At 39.6% G+C, this 25,310-nt stretch overlaps 1 protein-coding gene across 2 annotated transcripts in view; it reads right to left on the bottom strand.

Annotated features, from left to right (window-relative positions):
• The window catches only part of LOC123676602 (gamma-aminobutyric acid type B receptor subunit 1), a 165,799-nt gene that overhangs the window by 63,529 nt on the left and 76,960 nt on the right, over window positions 1-25,310 (bottom strand). For both annotated transcript variants that reach the window (XM_045612665.1, XM_045612664.1), the window contains exon 4: window positions 5,567-5,725. In XM_045612665.1, the coding sequence (XP_045468621.1) occupies window positions 5,567-5,725 (159 nt within the window). The remainder of the gene's footprint in view (window positions 1-5,566; window positions 5,726-25,310) is intronic.

The raw sequence follows: 25,310 nt of genomic DNA, 5'->3' as shown, positions 1-25,310 counted from the left end.
CGGGTGTATTGTGTTGACGGGCGGTTATATCGAGTTGCGGCGAAGCGTGAATTTTGGGATCTTTCGAGGTTCTCGCCATCTGGAATTTTCCCCCGATATTATGGGGGCGGCGTATCGTGGAAATATCCACGTGGAAGAATATTTCAGGTTATTCTTCGATGATAGAGGGTGGGAGTGAGTTTAATTTAGGAGCATCGTTTTCGTTGATAATGAATGTTTGTAACGCTCCTGTTTATTTTCAGGGAAGCGTAGAACCCTGAACAAATTGATTGAAAATTCGGTGATTATAATTACTTTCTCTCGTCTCATTCAGAAATTGATTAGCTGAAAGATATCTATTGGGTTATGAAGAAGACTTTTAGAGATATTAATGGATACACAAAGATCTTTGCTTCTTCTTCCGCTGCCTCTTCAGTTGAAGACTGGCGACAACCACGACAAATCCCTCTCCAGTTCTTCATCCAGAACTGTTGTTTTCTTCCTGGTCTTCGGTTTTTCTCTATTTTGCCCTTCATGATCAACTGGAGCAATTGAAACTGATCATCTTTCAATACCTGTCCCAAGTAGGTCATCTTTCGCCTTTCAATAAATCTCTATCTGTGGACTCAAGATTTCTTGGGTAGACAGTCTAATAAGGAGTTTCCTAGACAGTGCTAGTGCAGTTGCTTTGTTGGCTTATGCGTATTAGAAATATTTTATCTAAGTAGGCCTCTTTGAGACCAATCACGAGCTAAGAGCTTATACGTGCTAGGAGAATCGTCTCTATGAGACTGTAATGAATGATTCCTCCCCTAAAAACCCAAAGGTCTCTGTAATCAGGAAATTATGTTCATGATTCGGAGTATACAGGTTATCAAAATCTCCGAGATTCCAAGAGATCTCAAAGAAGCCTAAGAGAATCGAGATGAAAAATATTGAACCACGTCAAACATGGATAAATGAACTTCAGATGAGCAGATTCCGTTTTCGTAAGATCTATTGCTCGCAACCAGGCAGTGTACACTATTGTGCCTTCTCTCTTCTCACCATCTTCAAAAAGCGAATCAAATAATTCATCTCAAACTTTTCCCGTTTTTGTGTTGTTATGTAAATTGTTGCAAGAAGTCGTTTTTTTAGGTGACCTCTGATGGTATGCAAAATATTTTTCAATTAGGTATAGAAAAAAATTTCTACCATAATTCTTGCATCTAATTCCACATTATAATAGTGATAGTGATATGCGGTGCAATTTTAACGATTCTACTACAAACTGATCATTGTTACCACATCAACATACTGAAAAATCCATTCAGATAACGAGACGATCCGTTCCCCATATTTCCCATTAAATTTAACGAGTTCACGTCCTTCCCAAGATCCCACAACCTCCTAGTTAACCCGGGGCAATCCTCCAGAGTTCATTTTTCCCCCACCCCCTCCTAAACTCCGAAAATCTCGTACTAATTTCCCTGCATCCAGATTATCCATCTCCCTTTTCCAAAAACTTTTCAGCGCGCCTCTAACGGTCCGACTTCCTGCTGCCAGATAAGATATGTGATACTTCCGACAAACTTCCAACTCTTCAATCCGATTTTCTATTGGAATTAATCGTCCGAAGTAGCTCATAAAACTTCGGGACCTCATACGGAATGGAGCTGAGCAGGGAGAATCGATTTCTCGACAATTCCTTCCGATACACTGAGCAGAAAGTGATGTCTCCGTTTATTTCAAGGACTAATACGTCTTCCATACTGAACAACGGACATAAATTCTACCGCATTGAACTTTTGAAGACTGCAGGAAAAATTTGCTCTATGTGTTGGGACTGCTACAAAAACTAATTAGGTGATTATGAAAACTTTCTCTCGTCTCATTTGTTGTCAAAAAATATCCGTCAAAGAGTTAGGTTAACATTGAGGCCTTCACTTTTTGTGGTTGGCCGAAAACTTTGAAGCGTGTTTTTTTAAATATTTTATATTGAAAACATTTCCTGCATATCCTCACCACTGTACCATCTATAGGTCTCCTTTCAGTTTCCGAGTTTCAATCAACTCGTATATCTCTAGGATGGCTTCAAGGGGCTTACATTCTAAATATTTCTCGCGAAAGCATTTTTAGCGTTAGATTGCAATGGTGTGACATTATGTAGCAAGGTGATCAAGAGTTTTTTCTTCCTCATCTCTACAGAATTAGTACTTATTTGATTTGGTTCGGTAAGCCTTCCGGGAACTGCGACCATGCAGATCTTTTGTTCTCTACCCTACTCATTCATACAAATCCAGGGAGGTCGTCAATGACGTTAATAAAATTGACAACCTCCTTAGGGGCCTTAGCCCTTACCTCTCTGGTATACAGGACCGGCCTACCCATGTGAATGGTTTTTAGGCCAGCCAGCTCCGGACACTTGCATAACAAGTGTTCGGCTGTTTCTGCTCCCGATCCACAGAGCCTGCATATCTCGTCTGCTGACTTTCCCATACGGTACAAATGATGTTTGTACCGACAGTGCCCCGTCAGCAGTCTCACCATCACCCGAAGCTTGGCTCGCGTCAGCTTCAGGAGCTTTTTGGCGTAGGTAGGTGAAATCTTCACGAATTTCTTTGCCTGAACAAGTCTAGTAGTGTTAGTATAGTGGATTGTCCTGCTGTTCAACTCCCATAGCTGGACCGCAGCTTCATATTGGTCATTTCCTATCCCACAGAAAGGCTCAGGTCCAGCTGATATTAACCTTGATGCACTTTTTGCAAGTTCATCACCTCTTTCATTTCCTTCAACCCCACAGTGCCCTGGTACCCATAGTAGAGTCACCTTATTTCCTCTGGCCAGTTGCTTTATGGTGTTAGGGCACTCCCAAGTCAGCAGAGACCCCTGACAACACGATTCCAAGGATCGCAGCGTGGTTTGGCCGTCCGAGGTGATGTAGATATGCGCCTCCTTGAGGTTCATTCTGAGACACTCCAGGGCGCATACATAAACAGCCATTATCTCGGTCTTTAGAATCGAGGGATCACTTCCTAGGGCTTTAGAGATCCTCAGTTTAGGTCCATATATCCCAATGCCGGTGCCCTTCTCTGTTTTTGATCCATCTTTGAACCATATGGATGACTTTTTGTCCAGACGATTCACAAGACTTATTACACTAGAACGGTCATTTATAACCGTTTCAAAGGGCGTTTCAAAACCGTAGGTGGTTGGCATAATATCCGATGGTTTTCCGAGGAGGTTTGAATCTAATTGATTCAGTATCCTCATATGTCTAACCCAGTTTCCAGGAAGGAGCTTTCATTAAGGGAAATTCTTATTGCTTCGATAGTTTCTGATAAACATACTATCTTCAGCTGAGGTGACAGTACCCTGTAAGAAAGCAATTCAGTGGAAGTGAAAGAGTCCAGAACTAGCTATCCTAGAATATACTCCTGGGAAAACCAGATCTAAATCCTCAAGAAGTGACTAAGGCTAAGGCTTCTATGAACATGCTCAGATTAGCCACTATGGTAGATGATCTTTCTGTGAATTGACAACCAGGTTAAAAAACAAACGATCAATATGGTCGCAGTTCTGAGAGGAGATATCTTGAGTCTATTGATTGATGAACAAGCCTTAACTTCTCCAGAATTTTTTCAAACCCTCAAAATACTGCATCTTCTTTCCGAATGCTAATGAACGAAGTCCCATCAGTTTTTGATCAGTGTATAAGGGAAACGGGATGACGGACAAGCCTTCTATCGCCTAATGATCTGCATCGCTCTCTCGCTCTCCAAATATCCTGATTCATCGCATTTAAAGAGTCCTCCAGATTGTATCAGTTCTTTCCAGTCCGAATCGGTTGAAAAGCGAGATATCAATGTCGACGAGGAGGAAGAAAAATGTTGAACTCTTTCCTCCGGTTCGGTTCCTCGAGACCATTAGTGAATAGGTTGCGATTTTTTTCAGGGGAAGGGTACGAATGACGTTGTTCATTAATCAGAGCGGAAAGACATATTTCCTCTTCATTTAGTCAGAATTGATCGAGGGCGACATCGATCAACTGCGTTTTACTATGTTCTTCTTGGGATGCATTCTAGATTTGAAGGTTTTCGTAGTAGCTGATAGCTTCAGTATGGAATATTTCAGTTCAGAGTGGACTCTCGGGATTGAAGAATTCGTTTTTGTTAACGCTTTTTCGATGTCGATGTTGTAATTTCCAGAAACTGAACTTTATGTTCATCATTAAACATGTTACTTATAACTACTCCCCTTATTTTTTCTGATGACCACAATAAATTGTACTGGGTTACTTTTCACCACAAGAATTGGTAAGATAGTGTAAAAATTCGAAGAGACTGGATTTGTTACTGATGTCTTAAGGCCTATACATCATCGAAATGCACGCTGGACAAAAAATATTGCAAACGGCGGTACAAGAATGGAAGTGGGACAATAAAAAAACCTTCTGGAGAAACACTCCGGGTCTTGCTCAAGCAAAGAAATTTGTGGTCCTTCATCGACCTTTACCAGGAAGCTTCTGAAGCTACCACGAGCTGAGCTTCGGGTAGTGGTGGGACTGCTGACGGGGCACTGTCCATACAAACATCTTTTGTACCGTATGGGAAAGTCAGCAGACGAGATTTGCAGGCTCTGTGGATCGGGAGCAGAAATAGCCGAACACTTGGTATGCAAGTGTCTGGAGCTGGCTGGCATAAGAACCATTCGCATGGGTAGGCCGGTCCTGGATACCAGAGAGGTAACGGCTAAGGCCCCTAAGGAGGTTGTCAATTTTATTAACGTCGTTGACGACCTCCCTGGGTTTATATGAATGAGTAGGGTAGAGAACAAAAGATCTGCATGGTCGCAGTTCCCGGAAGGCTTTCCGAACCAAAACGACCCCAGTTCAAATAATAATAATAATATCAGAAACTAATGACTGCAGATTCTGTAGGGATGAGGAGAAGAAACTGCAGATCAGCTTTCTACATAATGCCCCACCATTGCAATTCAACGCAAAAAATTCTTTCGCGAGAAATATATAGGATGTAACCTCCTTGAAGACATCCCAGAGATGTAGGAGTTCATTAAAACTCAGAAACTGGAAGGCGAGCTCTAGATGATATAGTGGTGAGGAGAACTATAATGGGGGATACAATGAATCTAAAGGTCACAGTGCAAGCTTACTTAAAAGCAATCAGTAATCAATTCATAGCAGAATTAAAATTGAAATATCATAGGGCCCAAATTCAAGATTTGTAGTTGAACATAACATGCTTGCTTTTTAACCTTGCATTTAAACGTGTTTCATGCTCTCTGGTTTAGTTGTGGCTGCAGTTCTTAATTCAATAGACATGTTTGTATTTTTGGAGATATTTTGAAGTTTTCGAAGGTTTTTGGGCGAAAAGTAAACTACATATTAAAATAAACATGGAACAAAACCGGTTCTCCTGATTCGCACAAGCTCATAGCTTCTGAGAGGTCTCCTAGAAGCCTAGGAGAGTCTGGATAGATAAAATAAGCATTCTTGATTGATACTGAGCCTTCTCTTGAACTTGTAAGAGACTTCTCAGACCCCTTTTCAGTTAGAATAAGCTACAAGAAAATCACAAACAACACTTACCTCCTCCGCCTGCTGCAGGATGGCCACCCTGGACCATCCGAATTTCCTCATGAGCTTTATCCTGGTCGGGTTGTGCACGGTGGCCGAAGGATGGGTCCTGAACAGCGTGGGAAAGCGGTTGCGGTCCGAGAGAGCTGGAGAACTGGCGCCGTAGCATAGCTGAAACAAGGGAAAGGGATCGATGGTTTGTTTTTTTTTTTGTTCCTTCTTTCTATTTTTAATTGGAGCTCGCCGTTCAGGTTGTTGAACAGGAAGTGGGATTGTTGTTCGGCTCCGTTGGCGGGAGCAATGAACCGGAGCGCGATTAGGGATGCTGTGGAGGGGATTTTAAAATCCGGTATATGTAGACGGAGAGTTTGGAAAATGTGAAGAGAGAGTTTTGTTGGCTTGTGAGTTTCACTAGGGAAGTTGAGAACTGACCAACTCCAGAAAATATTGCGTATTTTACAATATGGATTATTATTCTTCCATAAACTTATCTCGAAGAATTTCTGAAATCATTGGAATGAGGCTTAAAAATTGTTCCTCGTGGTTTATAGCTTTGGAATTCTTAACAACGATTTTTCTACCTTGAAGGTCTCAAAAAATGAATAGACTACGTAGCATATGGAAAAGAAGTAGCTGTGAGTGGTAGTCGAAATAAATAGATCGTTGATGTCATGCGATGAACTTAGCTATTTGTAAACATAACGCTATAGAAATATTAGTCGAAAGATGATAGTAAAGGGTGTTTTTTTTAGAGCTATAGAACTTTAAATTGCAATAAAACAACGATGGATTATTCGATCGACATGAATTTTATTTATCTTTAAGATAATCTTGTGGCATTACATTTCAAATATGATTTCTGGCTCGGATGTAGTCCAATCTGGACGTCCAATTTTCGATTACTTTTTCCAAGATTTGTGGCCGTATATCGGCAATAACACGGCGAATGTTGTTTTCTTCGAAATTGTCAATGGTTTGTGACTTATCCGCATAGACCAATGACTTTACATAGCCCCACAGAAAGTAGTCTAGCGGTGTTAAATCACAAGATCTTGGAGGCCAATTCACAGGTCCAAAACGCGAAATTTGGCGGTCATCAAACGTGTCTTTCAATAAATCGATTGTGGCACGAGCTGTGTGACATGTTGCGCCGTCTTGTCGGAACCACAGCTCCTGGACATCATGGTTGTTCAATTCAGGATTGAAAAAATTGTTAATCATGGCTCTATACCGATCACCATTGACTGTAACGTTCTGGCCATCATCGTTTTTGTAGAAGTACGGACCAATGATTCCACCAACCCATAAAGCGCACCAAACAGTCAGTTTTTCTGGATGTAACGGTGTTTCGACATACACTTGAGGATTAGCTTCACTCCAAATGCGGCAGTTTTGTTTGTTGACGTAGCCATTCAACCAGAAGTGCGCTTCTTCGCTAAAAAAAATAAAATGGACGTAGTACGCGATACGTATTCCGCACAGAACCATTATTTTCGAAACTAAATTGCACTATTAGCAAGCGTTGTTCAGGCGTGATTCTATTCATGATGTATTGCCAAACCAAACTGAGAATAAATCATTTGACAGCTGTTAAATCGATCCCTATCTTGAACAGTAATTCCAACTTAAAGTTATATAGCTCGAAAAAAAACACCCGTCAGTAGACTCTTTGAATCATAAATGTATAACCCGTTTTTACGATGGAGCCTTGAATTTCGGATAAAAAAAGGGCGGTAGCAAAGTTGTAAACCTATGTAACATCTTAAAAGGCTGAATTTCTAACGATGTAAATCCATTTCACATAAATAGAACTAATTCATTTTTGTTTAAACTTATTGAAAATAATCTAAGGATCATCCCCGCAATAATCTCATCAGGAAGCAATAATAAAAGAATAACAATCCAATTAGACGACTAATCAAGGCAATAAAGGCGAAAGAAAGCGCGCTATAGGAGTTCATAACTATCAGTAATCACCTCTCGAGAATGATCCATAAACTCGCCCATTTCCTTATTAATTACGTTTTCTCAGCCGGGAGGAAATCCGCGAATAAATGAAAAGCGGGAAAATTATTGCCCCGTCTCCTGGCGCGTTAAAATCGCGCGGGGCCCAAGAACGTGATAAGGTTTCATTAAAACTTACATTGTAGGGGCCAATTACCGGGATCAGGACTCGGAACTTTTCGCGGTTGCGCCGCCCCCGAAACCCGATTAGATTAGGCGGCGTCAAAGGAATCGGATCCGGAATTGCTAATGACGAATCGAGTTCGTCGATCGGCGAGCGTCAGAATCGGCTAATCCGGGGACTTAATGATGATTGCTGTGCTGTTAATTCGATCGCGATTCCGTGATCAGGTACAATGGACTCGGTTCTTTTCAATGGTTTTGGCCTATAAAGGACAACGTAATCGGATTGTTCCATGCTCTGTTCGATGCTGTTCGAGATAGCGGTTAGTTAGTCGATTTTTTTCATACGCAGTTGTCTTCTTCAGAAACTATGACTCTCTATGACCTCTCTTGAAGATGACAACATCGTTGAACACGAATGGCAAGTCTGTCGACTAGAGTATGGTTACTTCGGCTTCGAGTGTAGTTGGTATTTGATCCTGCAGTCTTTTGATTTTAGGCTTTAGAGTTCTGGTGATGTCTTTCTTCACATGATTTCGATTATTGATCCTCTTTTGAAGTGGACATGGTAGTAATTGTCCAAATGCTGCGGATTTTGTCAATCTACTGGCCAACGTTTCATGATATGGCACACAGATTCATAAAAATCAATGGATTCCATGGGTAGATTGGTCCAAATTAAGGCTCTCCAAGCCTCTAGGTCAGAAATCTTCTATTTTGCAGACTAAAACCCAGTTGTCTTCGAGAAGGCTTACGAGTATAATAAAAAGAACCTCAAAGGGCACCACATTTACCTACATTACCTTCTGTCTTCACTGACCTAAGATTTTCGTAATACTATAACAAATTAAGCTAGAGGCAACAAAGTTACTCTGCTTTGGCTGTAGGGCATATTGGTATTGAAAGCAATGAACAAGCAGATTAACTTGTTGAAGGGGCATCAAGTGTAACATCGGCTAGATCTTAACACCCGTGAAAAACCATACAAAAGGTTCAGCAATAGGAATTTACAATGGAAATACCTTGAGCTAAGCTTTGAGTTGTATACTCTGGTCAGATGAAGTTTACAGACATGAAAATGACAATATGAAGGTTTTTCAATAAAAAGTTTCATTTTGCTATCAAAAAAACATCTGCAATTCAAAAGAAATTCATTGTCAATAATGAAAGAAAAAGATTTCAGCAGAATAGGCTCTATCGTTATGGTTGTACTTATAAGATTGGTGCAATCATATTTGCAAATAAGTAAGGTCCAATCACACCACCATCCTAAAAACTGCACCAAACAGTTACATGTTGAAAATGGAAAACCTTTTCACCAATCATTCTTGGAATTTCTGAGCCTCAAACGTGATATGAAAATCCTGATCATTTTGATCCATTTCAAGGGCCTAATGAGCGAATATACGATGTTGCTGGGGACTGACCAGCTAGAGTTCATAGCTGTTCATTTAATGATAGAAGAAGTCAAACTCATAGAGAAAGGAATCTGTAGTAGTGCCTCAACTATTTTTTCACAATTTGCCACGCCAATTTCATCGCAAAATCTTGTAGAAATAGCTTGACATCACTGTATAAAGTACGACATAAATAACTTCACAGTTAATAGCCACCACCAATTTCAACTCCAGCTAGTTCACTCTGGAACTTGTAAATTTTTAATTCTGATTCATTATAAACGCTTGTTATCATTACTATAAAGGACAATTCAACTCCCACTGCAACGTTTCAGCGTTTTGGATATTAGGAGATTGCTATGACGTGTCAGCCATCAGAAACTTTCAGCTTCCTCACGGCTGTTGATACTCCTAGTTCTGGTGGTTTACTGATGTAAATAAAAAATATTCGAAACTTGTTGCTCCCACCACCACTCTGCAACATTTATCGATCCCTCCATTCACCTCATTCGAATCAACACCCCAGCAATAATTCATATTCATTCCTGTCGTTCAGTGACAGAGTGCGACACCCGCACAGAGGGGGACTTCAAAAACGAGCATTTGATTCAATTTCGGAAGTCGATTCAATCTCGTTCATAATCATCCAACATGGTCCATTTCGATGGAGGGGACGCTCGAACATGAGGCATGTAATCAACCTCTGATTGAAGCTATAGTGTTACCTGATGATTGGTTGGATGACACCTATATTTGATTCGACTTACTGGCAGTTTTAATATAGGTATAAAATTCCTCAATCTGATGATACAGATCATGCAGACTTGAAGTGTAATCTGGAAATTTGATGAGAATCACTTCCATTTGGATTGGGTAATTTGCAGTTTGAATGATCCACCTAATACACATCGTGTTTCGATCTCAAATGCCATCCGAAGCGTCATTTGTTTGGTTGAAGGCGAGCCATTCAAGAATATGGATCGTTTGTTTACTGTTAAACGTATGAAAATTGTGAAAACTTACTAAAAAAATAATGATTCTGTAGTAAATACGTCTCATGTATTACAGGCAGATTATGGTCGACATAGCCATCCATTTGATTGTACAATTGGTAAACAGTAAAACACTTAGAAGGAACTGGATCTGTTACCGATGTCTTAAGGTCCATACATCGTCGAAATGCACGCTCTGTTGAAACTGTTGAAGAAGATCCAAATTTATCCATTCTTCGGCGCGCACAATGTTTAGATCACTCTTACGGAATACTAAGGCATGTTTTGCATCTGGATTTGCATCTCCATCCTCTTAAGGTTCAGTTGAACTAAAGCCAGCTGACCGTGGAGTGCGTAAAACCTATGCCGATTGACAGCTTAAACAACAACGTTTGGATGACGATTTTTATTCAGCAACGAAGCACATTTTTTACTCGGTGGCTATGTAAACAAGCACAATTGTCGCATATGGGGTAGTGAAAATCCTCGTGTAACTTCTGAGAGACCATTACATCCACAGAAAGTCACTATATGGTATGCAAATTGGTTTGGTAGAGTGATTGGCCGTACTTGTTTGACATTAGTACCAAATAAATAAATAAATAAATAAAATGAAGAAGGTGTCACCCAAACCATCAATTCTCATAGCTAAAGCAATCGATTTTTTTGACATAAAATTGATGATATGGAATAGGAAGAGATGTGGTTTCTGCAAGATGATGCAATAAGCCACCAAAAACGACTTGTTCTGGCTCTAATGCAAGAAAAATTTCCAGGACGCGTATTCTTAATAAAAATGTGTGTTATTTTTTGACCACTAAATGATATTTTCGTCTCAACATGATTTTCTTCGAACCAAATGACATCAAATATGTTCAATTATTGCTTCAAAATGTTAGTTTGTTGCTAATGTTCTCTTCCTGTACGGATTTGATGTGCTCCTTGCTGGTTTTCCTTATATCTCAGTCTCCTTTTGCACTTCACTAATCATTGTTGATGTGAGAGTATTATTCTTCTCTTTCCTTTTCTACTTGGAGATCATCCTGATTTCCTATATTCATTTCTCTTACTATCAGCATGACTTCAGTTAAAATCACAAAGGCCCAAATTATCAAAACAATCTCTCTTCCTGCCTACCTCCAAAATTTAATCATAACCCAGTTAATATTCGCTTAATTCAAGGAAAACCACCCGGATTCGTTTGCAGCATCCCACCTGTATCTCCGGCGGCGGAATAAATCCAAGTAAGCCCATCAGTTCGGTCGCATTAGGCGAGCTGGCGCTACAAATCTTGCGCGCCTCTCAAACTTATACAATTAACCGGAAAACGTACACAGGACTCTTGCGCTACAGTTCGGGCGCAATTTTAATAAATTCAAATCAGGTGCGTTCCCCGGGGGCGGGTGATAATTACCCGCCAAGCGACGTGATTCACACCTGTCACGTGTCGGACAGGGGTGTATCGCACTTGGTGTGTGTTGAGGATGGTGAGGGGTTTGTATCTTGCATATGTCTTTCGTATTTGATTAGGGGAACCTTTTTGGCTCCGATTCTGTTTGGTACTTTTTAGTCCATAGTGGCACTTAAAAAGTATGGAGAAATACACCGGTTTCGAAGAAGCACATTTACCTTGCCTGACTCAATAGCTATGTAGTCACTTTGCGTAACTTGATCACATGAATATAACGGGTGTTAGGAGGTTACTAAACGTGTCTTTCAATAAATCGATTTTGGCACGAACTGTGTGACATGTTGCGCCGTCTTGTTGGAACCACAGCTCCTGGACATCATGGTTGTTCAATTCAGGAATGAAAAAGTTAGTAATCATGGCTCTATACCGATCACCATTGACTGTAACGTTCTGGCCATCATCGTTTTTGAAGAAGTACGGACCAATGATTCCACCAGCCCATAAAACGCACCAAACAGTCAGTTTTTCTGGATGTAATGGTGTTTCGACATACACTTGAGGATTAGCTTCACTCCAAATGCGACATTTTGTTTGTTGACGTAGCCATTCAACCAGAAGTGCGCTTCATCGCTAAACAAAATAAAATGGACGTAGTGCGCGATACGTATTCCGCACAGAACCATTATTTTCGAAATAAAATTGCACTATTTGCAAGCGTTGTTCAGGCGTGAGTCTATTTATCATGAATTGCCAAACCAAACTGAGAATAAATCACTTGAGAGCTGTTAAATCGGTCGCCATCTGGAACAGTAATGCCAACTTAAAGTTATATACCTCGAAAAAAAACACCCTTCAGAGTGTAAACATCTAGCCTTTATTTGCCTAACTGTAAGGATTTTGTTGTCAATTTTTACAATGAATGAGTTCTCCGAATGTTTTTAAAATTCGAATTATCTACCATGAATTTGATTTTTTTTGGATGTCATTATCACATTAGTGGGCAATGTATCGAAAAAAGCAAGATGATTGATAAATCATAAACATTATGTGAGAGTTGAAGATAATATAAGTAACATCTTCCGGCAGTATCAGAGAAAAGAGATGGAGTAGACTCTGCATTTTACCGCATCAGTGAGAGAGACATTCTGGAATCACAGACAATTGGGCAAGCTGATAACCGTTATATTCTTCACAAACAAGAGCTACAAAATGCTCGACCGTCGGTCGTGGTCTCCACTCCCCAGTCGATCCCGCTAATTGAACGTGCTGGGCGAGAGATAGAGAGAGACAGCGCTAGTATCCCGCAGGACTAGAGGACCCTTATGCTGCAACTTCCGCGCCAGAGGACGCAATAACAAAGAATCATGAAGAGCAATTGTATTTCCATAATGAAAATATAAGAGACATCAGGGAAGGGAGGGGGGTGAGGTTGGCAGCGGTTTTCATTGTCGTATCGCTCCGGCAACGGTTGCAGATGTGGCTCGAGTGGTATTAGATTCATTTCGAACATTACCGGGACTCCATTGTCGGGTTCATCGCTACCGGAATATACCTCCTCGCTCCGGGGATTAGATCCCCGGAACGGTTCTTGCTTCGATCGCATCGTTTAGAGTGCGGAGGTTTGGCAGTGAGATGGATTGAATTGAAATATTTGTGGTATTCGTATGAGAATTGTCGTGATGGCCGTATATTCAACAGCTGAAATAAATCTTCCTCTTCTTCTGTGTACAGGGTGTTCAATCTCAGACGAGTCATACCTTATATTTCTTGCCCCATAGTGATTGGAAAAATTTCCCGAAACATGTCGAATGATTTTGTTTGGGAGACATCTTTCGACTTATAACGGGTATTTTTTTTCGAGATATATAACTTTAAGTTGGCATACTATTCAAGATGGCGACCGATTTAACAGCTGTCAAGTGCTTTATTCTCAGTTTGGTTTGGCAATTCATCATGAATAGACTCACGCCTGAACAACGCTTCTTTAGCTCTAAAAAAAACTCCCCTTACTAGATATGTTGTGAGTGTAAACGTCCTTTGTGGATGTTGTTGGATTGATATCTTCAGATGTTGAGGCAATATTATTCATCTTTGTTTGCACCTAATAATATCATAGCTTTTTGTTTCACTAGCTGTTTCAATGCAGCCTTCAGCGATAGAATTGAATTTCCAGTCACCATGTCTTATCACGGTTGATAAATCAGCTCAAGAATCAGCCAAGAGAGAGATTGAAGACCGCTGAAAACAGTGACCAGTATATTCTATACTGGAATATTCGGATTTTACTGAGGATTATACTACAGAATTATTTAAAATTGTTTTCTCGAAATTGGTGGCAGATAGGACAAAACTAGAAGAAATTAAAGGTAGCAGATATGACAAAATTAAAAAAAATTAAAAAGTGTATAACTGTACAACTTTTTACATTTTCTCAAACTACCAATGGTAAACAAAAAAACAGTTCTGGAGGAGAGAAGCAGGCATTGTTTCAGAAAAAATATCATCCTGTAGATTTGCATTCAAAATCAGCATATCACATGATGAAAAATTCAAATTGGTATATCTCTGCCAAATTTAAGTTGGATATCTTATGGAGGAAAGGTCTTATGAGAAAAAAATCGAATTTTAACAACCTCATTATGTCCTGATATTACAAAAAAATCTCGATACAATTCTTTCATGGTAATTGGGACCAAAAATCAAAATAACCAAAGAATTATTTATTTCTGTTCATGTTGTTGTAATTTCCTGAAATATCTTCATCTCTTCATGATATATTTACACCGGATAGGGTAAACATCCATCAACTATCATGATTATCACAGCACTCCATCTTTCAATTATTCAACAAGAATTAGTATAATTGAAGGGATAGCATATAATCAAATGACTCCGCGGTAGTTCATATGGTTACCTATCTATATCCCGATGTTGACATTCCGATATAGTTTGGAGTTTATTTATCATTGATGAAATATACATCACTTCATTCCGGTTATCGATTGACTCTGCTACGTCCATTCCAGCCATCCAATCAAGTCAATTGAAATATGTATTCAGTTCGCAGCATCCTGTGAGCGGTTACCAGGTCTACGCTAATTTGTTGGAATAATGGCCGTTTTGATTGAATATGGGACTCAACATCTAGGCAGATGATATGTTTTGTTTTGACTGGAACGAAAACATCAAATAGTCATGAAGGGAAGAGTCACATAGCAATATGAATTGGGTTGTCTTTAGAAGACTGAGAGGTGGCATGTGGCAGTTCTTATATAGGGTGTTTTTTTTTTCGAGGTATATAATTTTAAGTTGGCATTACTGTTCAAGATAGCGACCGTTTAACAGCTGTTAAGTGATTTATTCTCAGTTTGGTTTGGCAATTCATCATGAATAGACTCACGCCTAAACAACGCTTGCAAATAGTGAAATTTTATTCCGAAAATAATGGTTCTGTGCGGAATACGTATCGCGCACTACGTTCATTTTATTTTGTTTAGCGATGAAGCGCACTTCTGGTTGAATGGCTACGTCAACAAACAAAACTGCCGCATTTGGAGTGAAGCTTATCCTCAAGTTTATGTCGAAACACCGTAACATCCAGAAAAACTGACTGCAATAGTAAAAAACGAGAAATTTCTTTTTCTTTTAGTGCATTTTCGTCTCCGTTTTGGGATAATCCAACCTTTGGTCAACCTTTTTGTCTCTTGTATTGTTCTGTACTGATGTACAGTAATTTTCTCATTCATCTGATTTTGAACCCGAATGAAGCAGTAATTCAAACTGCAATAGTTTTCCACACACATATATATCTAAATCATTCAATACAACTAAGATATAAATGTTTTTCAAATTGTATTGTTCCCTTCATATTCAACAAGACTGAGACTGATGGCAGAAGAAAACTTTGAATTCTATTCAAAAATACTTAACCAAACCGCAACGGCAAATTACTCAGACGAAAATAGATCTATGTGGCCTTGTTAAAGAAGTGTTTTCGTAATTGTGAAGTTTGATCTCAATTGTGAAGTTTGATCTCAATTGTGAAGTTTGATCTCAATTGTGAAGTTTGTTCTCTCCAACTAGTCAGAGTTAAACTTTTCGACGCCCAACTGGTTGAGGCGTCAGCATACACAAAACGTTTCCCTAAATCGTTTCGTGTCCCTGAAAGTCTCCATACCGATCAGACAACTTGCATCCAATCTCCCTGTCGGCGGATTCAATCAACCTAAAACGAAACTCGGCTGAAACATTCCTCCTCCCGTCATTAAACTCGTCTCCTTTGAAGTACGCCGCGTTCCGTCGGCGGCGAAAACGCTCTTATTCTTCATTAAATCACAGAGGGATTAGGGCCTGCGACCGTATGCTCCAACGACTCCGTCGTCCTTCAGCCGATACAGACGTCCCGACTCCTTCAGGACGCCTCACGCACTAATTGAAGAGCGGCGCACCTATTAATTCCAGAAATTCCGGCACCTCGTCACAATCGGGCTCACCTAAGCCTGAAGACGGGGGACCGGAGGGAGGTCGAGAAGTTGAAGGGAGGTGTATGAAGTTGATGAATGGCCTGCGAAAGTAGGAAGGTGTCGGACGAAAGTTTGAAGGCAACTTTTCGAAATCTTTCGCGCCGAAGTTCCGGCCAGTTTGGTTAGGAGAGGAAGGTTTTTTGATGGAAAATCGAAAATTGTTTCGAAGTTACTGCTCTGGAGAATATACCGTCAAATCTTTCTTCATAATATAAAGGGTGTTTTTTTGAGAGCTATAGAACTTTAAATTGCAATAAAACTACGATGAATTAATCGATTGACATCAAATTTATTTATCCGCAAGATAATCTTGTGGCATTACATCTTAAATATGATTTCTGGCATATCACCGCCACGGCTAGCTCGGATGTAGCCCAATATTGACGTCCAATTTTCGATTACTTTTTCCAACATTTGTGGACGTATACCGACAATAACACGGCGAATGTTGTCTTCAAAATGGTCAAGGGTTTATGGCTTATCCGCATAGAACAATGACTTCACATAGCCCCACGGAAAGTAGTCTAGCAGTGTTAAATCACAAGATCTTGGAGGCCAATTCACAGGTCCAAAACGTGAAATTGGGCGGTCACCAAACGTGTCTTTCAATAAATCGATTGTGGCACGAGCTGTGTGACATGTTACGCCGTCTTGTTGGAACCACAGCTCCTGGACATCAGGTTGTTCAATTCAGGAATGAAAAAGTTAGTAATCATGGCTCTATACCGATCACCATTGACTGTAACGGTCTGGCCATCATCGTTTTTGAAGAAGTATGGACCAATGATTCCACCAGCCCATAAAGCGCACCAAACATTCAGTTTTTCTGGATGTAATGGTGTTTCGACATACACTTAAGGATTAGCTCCACTCCAAATGCGGCAGTTTTGTTTGTTGACGTAGCCATTCAACCAGAAGTACGCTTCATCGCTAATGGACGTAGTGAGCGATACGTATTCCGCACAGAACCATTATTTTCGAAATGAAATTGCACTATTTGCAAGCGTTGTTCAGGCGTGAGTCTATCCATGATGAATTGCCAAACCAAACTGGGAATAAATCACTTAACAGCTGTTAAATCTGTCGCTATCTTGAACAGTGATGCCAACTTAAAGTTATATACCTCGAAAAAAAACACCGTATATAATGAATCGTATCAAGAGTTGACCAGCTGCAAAATATCCTCTGAAATCAGTGACAAGTTTGATTTTTTGTGTTGAATATTATCCAAGGAGATTTTCTAACATTTTGGCAAATCTAACAAATTTCATGAAAGACTTGGCAAGCACTTCATTACTGATTTCTGTTAAGGACTTCCATTGAAAGTCAAGTATCCTTGACACCTATATTCCAGGTGATTTTAATTGTAGCAATTTCCGAAGGAAGTCTGGGAAATTTGGCTGCTTGTCTTCGCAGTAAAGTTCTTGATATAACAGCCATTACCTTGGCTGACAAATCTCATCCAATATTAAAAACACGAAATCTTAAAACAAACACAAATCGCATCAATTAATCTTTCAGCAAGACGTCCAACAAACTCTAACAACCGCAGCTGTCCCAAAACCTTCACAGCCGAACCCCAACCCGAACAAACCCAAATTAATTCATACCAAGCCGATTCTCCCGCACCCAAAAACGATCCTGTCGAATTCCCGGGAACAAGCGAACGCCGGCAAGTAATTCACTTCCAAGACCGTCCGCCGTAGAAAGTAAACTTTCCACCGCCGGCCGTCTAGTTCCCTCTCACTTATCCCATAATCAAAGACGTATTCCGATTCAATTCCGGACTTCAAACGGGGGTAAAGATCGAATTTGCGCGCCGCTGGAAACGTATTCGATCCATTCTTTTCTCGGTCTCTTCTCTTTCAGGATCCGGCTGAATAATTGATACCTCGCCAGGCTAAACCGCACTTTTCCATTCTTCGAGAATCAATCTTTAACGTCGATGTCGCCTCCGCTATAGGATGTGCCCGGAATCGAGACGCTTCGTGGATTCGAAAGGGACGCTGTGTCGTTGGAAATTGCGCTCTAGGGGGGGCGAGCACGCGAGGAAAGGAGCGGGAGCGACAAAAGACGGAGTTACGTATGTATTACATCGTAAATTGTGGCTGGGGATCTTTTCCGACGCATTTAAGGAAGTTGCGAGGGAATTCAACTATTTCTATTTTCTGTTCTATGCAATTTTAGCTTGTCTTTTCGTTTTAGTGCCTCTTCCGTTGAGGATTGGTGACAACCACGACAACTTTGTCTGTCTTTTGATGGGTGCAAACCAACGTTTGGACATTCACCCCTGTCCAGTCTCTTATATTCGCCATCCAGGAATGTTGTCTCCTTCCTGGTTCTCGTTTTTCCCCTTTGATCATGATCATGATCAACTGGAACAATTAATATTGATCAGGTATCAACATGAATCCATGTTCAGCCTTTCAACAGATGTTACTAGCTCTCTATCTGACACTAGACTTGCCTCCCTTACACCTACATGTGAGAAAATGTAGCCTGCTCGAAGCAATAAGAATTTCCCTTAATTGAAAGCTCCTTCTTGGAAACTGGGTTGAACATATGAGGATACTGAAACAACTAGATTCAAACCTCCTCGCAAAACCATCGGATGTTATGCCAACCACCTACGAGTTTGAAACGCCTTTTGAAACGGTTATAAATGACCGTCCTAGTGCAATAAGTCTCTTAAATCGTCTGGACAAAAAGTCATCCATATGGTTCACAGATGAATCAAAAACAGAGAAGGGCACCGGCATTGGGATATATGGACCTAAACTGAGGATCTCTAAAGCCCTGGGAAGTGAGCCCTTGATTCTACAGACCGAGATAATGGCTGTTTATGTATGCGCCCAGGAGTGTCTCAAAATGAACCTCAAGGGAGCGCATATCTACATCACCACGGACAGCCAAACCACGCTGAGATCCCTGAAATCGTGTTGTCAGGGGTCTTTGCTGACTTGGGAGTGCCGTAACACCATAAAGCAACTGGCCAGAGCAAATAAGGTGACTCTACTATGGGTACCAGGGCACTGTGGGGTTGAAGAAAATGAAAAAGCTGATGAACTTGCAAAAAGTGCATCAAGGTTAATACCTGCTGGACCTGAGCCTTTCTGTGGAATAGGAAAAGACCAATATTAAGCTGCGATCCAGCTAAGGGAGTTGAACAGCAGGACAATCCACTGGAGTAATACTCCTAGACTTGTTCAGGCAAAGAAATTCGTGAAGATTTCACCTACCTACACCAAAAAGCTCCTGAAGCTGTCGCGAGCCGAGCTTCGGGTGATGGTGGGACTGCTGACGGGGCACTGTCGGTACAAACATCATTTGTATCGTATGAGAAAGTCAGCAGACGAGATTCGCAGGCTCTGTAAATCGGAAACAGAAACAGCCGAACACTTGATATGCAAGTGTCCGGAGCTGGATGGCCTAAGAACCATTCACATGGGTAAGCCGGTACAAGGATACCAGAGAGGTAACGGCCAAGGCCCCTAAGGAGGTTGTCAATTTTATTAACGTCGTTGGCGACCTCCCTGGGTTTCTATGAATGAGTAGGGTAGTGAACAAAAGATCTGCATGGTCGCAGTTCCCGGAAGGCTTACCGAACCAAAACGACCCCAGTTCAAATAAATAAATAATACATTGAAGACACTCCAATAAATGCCCCTTGAGGGTGTTGCACAGGTTGTAGATTTTTCCTCATATTCTCCCAATAAAAACTAAATCAGCTTCGTTCCTAACAAAAGTCCCCCAACTACATTTTTTTTTTCTGAAAAGATCTATACTCCTGAAATAATTCGCTTCGAACTCTTTCACTGATAATCGAATGTCATATCTTCGACAAGCTGAAGAGATCCAATCTCGCTAGGAACAACTTATGCCACTTCTTCAATACATCTTCAGAGATGCGACAGAAATGACGTTCTTTCAAAACCCGTGCTCGTGATCGAACACAGTGTCGTGAAATCGAGTTAATATTCTTTTTCCCATTACTCTGCCGAAGTGAAGAGATTGGATTGTCGCTGTCGGTTCTGAACATTTCGTGAATTGTTGCCTCGGGACCGGAGATGTAGCAAGAGTCCGTTCTTGTGTCACAAAAGAGGCCGGATATACATTTCTCTAATCAGATTTCGCTTTGTCGAAGAGGTTAGCGTTTTCTTGCCGTTCGAACGGTTGGCCAGAGTGAATTACTCCTATATTTTTCGACGGTTCCCCTAAGTTAATTTGAGAGAAATTCATGCCGACGACCCTTGATCCTTTGCGCATGGAAGATGTGAAATTCTTGCAGAAAAGGGGGAAGTTATGATGTAATAAACTGACAATGGGATCGTCTGGACTGGGTGATATCTTATATAGGGACGGGCAATTGATTCTGAAGATTCACCTTTTTTCATAGAAGGTGAAGATGCTAGCAAATTGATTTATTATTCACAATGAAAAGTTCCGAAAAATTTGGGGTGATTTTCCCCAATATTATTATGGCTACTAATGACCTTTGGTCGAAATATATCTATATTGGAGTTGGTAATTAAGATAATAGCAGATAAAATGCTTGAGCATGTGTGATCAAGATGATTTTAGAAGATTATACATATAAAGGGTGTTTTTTTTAGAGCTATACAACTTTAAATTGCAATAAAACAACGATGGATTATTCGATTGACATGAATTTTATTTATCCGCAAGATAATCTTGTGGCATTACATTTTAAATATGATTTCTCTAATTCTGTGGTTATTCCGTTCATTCTTCCACATCTTATAGAACAAAATCGTGCGAGAATATATCAGAAACGCACAGTTTTCATGGTTATATTTTATTATTCTCTGTTGGTACTCCGAACTTTCCGCCACGGCTTTATCTGTCAATTCATCAATTTGCCTCAAAGAAATCAGTTCTGCCAACCAACATTTTTCAATGCAAAAATCACTAAAACATATTTATGGAAATATTTCATTAATTTCAATGAAAATGCAATGAATTAGAGAAAATAATGTATAATACTCGTACAGAAGGCTCATTCTACCACTCGTTCATTCCAAAACTCGCCACTTCGTTGCTCGTTTTTGAATTTTGAACTCGTGGAAGAATATCAATGCCTTCTGCACTTGTATTATAAATAACTATTCTGGCCTTACCTTTTTAAGTGAGCTTTTGTTCGAGGTAACTCATTGCACCTAAAGTTTTCTATTTTTCATTATCCTAGAAAATTACTCCATTACCGAAACTCAACTACATTTATCTGTTTTGATCGTACAAACGCTTTCCTCTTCATTTCCATTAACTAGCAGTCGAAATTTCGATAAGGTCTTTTATGACTACAATAAAACTCGATGCCAGTCCATGAAATGAATACTGGCTATTTTATAGACAGTTTCAGATGCAGTTCTCTAGACCCCTCAGAAGTCATTTCGAAGTTTATTTGCATGTGCAGTTTCAGTTTTTCCACTTTGAGTTCGTACGTGATGTTGTAAATGCGAGAGACGTAAAATGGTGCTGAATCTCGATATGATGAAGGTACTGACAAAGCTGATCTTACTTTATGTGTTTACTTCGAGATGTGCGGTCTTCGCCGAATAACTCATGAAGAACTCACTGCATAATCTAATTCTATTGCATTGTTGAAAGTTGAAAGCTCTATTCGACCAAATGTAACGGGTGTTTTTTTCTAGGTATATAACTTTAAGTTGGCATTACTGTTCAAGAAGGCGATCGATTTAACAGCTGTCAAGTGATTTATTCTCAGTTTGGTTTGGCAATTCATCATGAATATACTCACGCCTGAACAACGCTTGTAAATAGTGCAATTTTATTTCAAAAATAATGGTTCTGTGCGGAATACGTATCGCGCACTACGTCCATTTTATTTTGTTTAGCGATGAAGCGCACTTCTGGTCGAATGGCTCCGTCAACAAACAAAACTGCCGCATTTGGAGTGAAGCTAATCCTCAAGTGTATGTCGAAACACCGTTACATCCAGGAAAACTGACTGTTTGGTGGGCTTTATAGGCTGGTGGAATCATTGGTCCGTATTTCTTCAAAAACGATGATGGCCTGAACGTTACAGTCAATGGTGATCGGTATAGAGCCATGATTACTAACTTTTTCATTCCTGAATTGAACAACCATGATGTCCAGGAGCTGTGGTTCCAACAAGACGGCGCAACATGTCACACAGCTCCTGCCACAATCGATTTATTGCAAGACACGTTTGGTGACCGACTAATTTCACGTTTTGGACCTGTGAATTGGCCTCCAAGATCTTGTGATTTAACACCGCTAGACTACTTTCTGTGGGGCTATGTAAAGTCATTGGTCTATGCGGATAAGCCACAAACCCTTGACCATTTGGAAAACAACATTCGCCGTGTTATTGCCGATATACGGCCACAAATGTTGGAAAAAGTCATCGAAAATTGGAGGTCCAGATTGGACTACATCCGACCCAGCTGTGGCGGTCATATGCCAGCTCGAAAAAAACACCCTTTATAAACCCGGAAATCCAAAGCTGTTTGAAAAAGGAAACCCAACATAACACGTTCATTTTTACGACCATAGATGAAGAATGAGTGCAGAAGTTGTACATACTTTCTCCGAAAGCTAAAAGCGAAACCTGATTTCCCGCGGATCCAAGAAAGTTTTCCACCACCGTCGGAAAACGAGCTCATTACTCATGGCGCACGACAAGGTAAGACAGACGAATGGAAGTAAAGGCCGTACGGCCTTAGATTCGTGTCAAGGTTCCGACCCAAATATAATACTAATGAAATTATGATTCATAAATAAACCAAGTGGTACGAGCACTGGCTGAGGGTGATCGATACCAGGGCTGGCTAGATATTTATATATATGTACGTTTCGAAAAATAAAAGTCGATCGGCGCGCTGCTGTTTGATTGGAAACTTGCCATAACTGAATTTATGAGGTACGCGAAAAAAAATGCCGAACGTGGGAGTTTGCACGCATGCAGGAATTGCATGATGTTTGGCGATTTTGCGGGATTGTTCATCTGCCGTTCAGACTCGGAGTCTACATCGAGGAATTTCAGGGCTTCGAAGCAATTTTCTAGGCTAGTTAGATATCATATTATGTGAAATAAATTATTCAGTGAGATTCAATTTTTGTTATTTGGCATAAAAAATTATTCTATTATTTATAGAAAATCACATATTTCGAATCATATGCAGGTTTTCTCCGTACCTACACCATTCTCTCAACCCAATTTTTCAAAACTTCGTCACTGGAATTTGGCTGTATTTTATCTATAGTACGTTTAATGATGGTTTTTTGATAACTCAATTGAAATATCAGCATAAACTTTTGACTTAACATTTCCCCAAAGAAATAAATCACAAGCTGTTCAATCACATGAAAATTCTACAGTTCTGTTCATTTACATAATCATACAAAAAAAATGTGCGCTTCATGAATGAATAAAATTTTGCGATAAAATAGTTCATTTTTTTCAAGTTGTTTAAAAGCGAAATCAGATAATAAAACCATTTTTATAGTGGTATAATGCCTTCAGTTCTTAATCCAGTAGAATTTTGTGAGGTTCTAAACTTGATTTTTTAACTAAATCGTTCATGTTGTTGTATAAGAAAGATTTGATATTTGAGAACCACATTTTAGTAGACTTTTGGCAGAAAAATGATTATTATCTACGTTTTATGCTGTTCTGAAAACGATGTCGTCTTCTTCAAAAATAAATCTCACAGAGATCTTCAGTTTCCACTCAGTGACAAATACAGGGTGTTACTAATTTTGAGGTACAAACGAAAATGACAGTTTCCCCCATTTGAAAAAAAAAGTTCTCTAAGCATGGACCAGCAGAGGCTTTGTCTTCAAGATAGAGGGTGTTAAAGTTTGATTTCTTTCCAATTTTTTTCTCAGCTCATTCCCTTCGCAAAAGATATAGATGGCATAGATATTTCAATACAAAGTTTTCATCATTTCTCATACTAATTTTGAATGCAAACCTATACAGGTTGATTTTTTTTTTTGAACAGTGTCCACTTCTTCACTCCAGATTTTTTTTTTATGTAGTTTAGGAAAATATGAGAAAAAAACTTTGGTCCAACACTAAACTTTTTGGTTTTTGCATTTCGAGAAAAAAATTTTCCAACAATTCTCTAGTGATACTCAGGAAAATCAAAATTATAAAGATTCAGTTAATAATCTCTGATGAATAAATATTCGAAAAACTAGTATAACCATCACAAAAAAGTAGGACTACAAGAAACACCCTGTATCTCGAAAAAAGGCGTTTTCAGGCCCATTTTTTCTTCGAATTAAATGAGAAATTTCTCATTTTTCTTTGTACCACAATTTAAGAACACCATGTATAATAATATGAGGTATTTTCAGATGTTCTGTTTGAGTTATATGTGATTCCAGTACACAACCAAATTAAATCTTGAATGAAGAGAATGAAATTATCCATTCTCAAATGAATTCTAATCGAAAAATTCGAGAAAACTAAAATTCCGAACCCACTTTGAAATTTTCAAGTTTATAAATTTTTTCAACCTGGAGTTATCGTGTTACGGACGGTCGACCGGCCGGTTAGAAAAAATTGAATTCGGCCAAGGAATTTTCACTAGTGAATAGAACCTTATCATTTTAGACCATTGCCTGTTCAAAATATTAGAGGTTATTTCATTGGAGTGTATCTAAAATTCTAATATAATTACAATAAAACAACAAACAATTCATTTCTGCAGTGAACAGCTGTGTCTAAATTATTCTACTTGAAGGAAAGAGATGAAGAAATCAGATGGAAATATTTGTCACAATCTTCAACCTCGTTAATTACAACAGCAATCTATCAAAAATGAACTCAAAATCTAACCAACACGTGTTAATGAACAAAACAATCCATCCAGGTGCGGAGCACATGTGTACACAATATCGCTCTTGAAATTAAAAATCCTCTAAATGAATTGCCTTAGGCGTCAACAGTTATCGTGAAATTATATAAAACGAGGAAAATAATTATTCTTCCGCTTTTTTGAACTTTTATGCTTTCAATTGTTTTCGAATTTCAGTGAATCCTTGAACTATTCCAAAGGGAGTTGTTCAACCACTCCGTCGAATAATTATTTTTCTCAGAACGAAAAGTAATGAATTCCAAGATCTGGACCTCAAGGGAGAAAAAAAAAACCCAATTAAAGCTAACTCCTTCCCTCAAATAACCATGTTAACTCCATCACTCTCCCCCGCAGGCGTCCAGTCTTCAGCAAAACCTTTTTCCAAGATCAAATCCCGAGAAATTAGGAAAAAAATATGCGGGATAAGTGAATGATG

This window comes from Harmonia axyridis, chromosome 3, assembly GCF_914767665.1.
Source record: "Harmonia axyridis chromosome 3, icHarAxyr1.1, whole genome shotgun sequence".
NCBI lineage: Eukaryota > Metazoa > Arthropoda > Insecta > Coleoptera > Coccinellidae > Harmonia > Harmonia axyridis.
The sequence above is the reverse complement of the archived record's forward strand: the minus strand, read 5'-3'. Positions and strand labels throughout refer to the sequence as shown.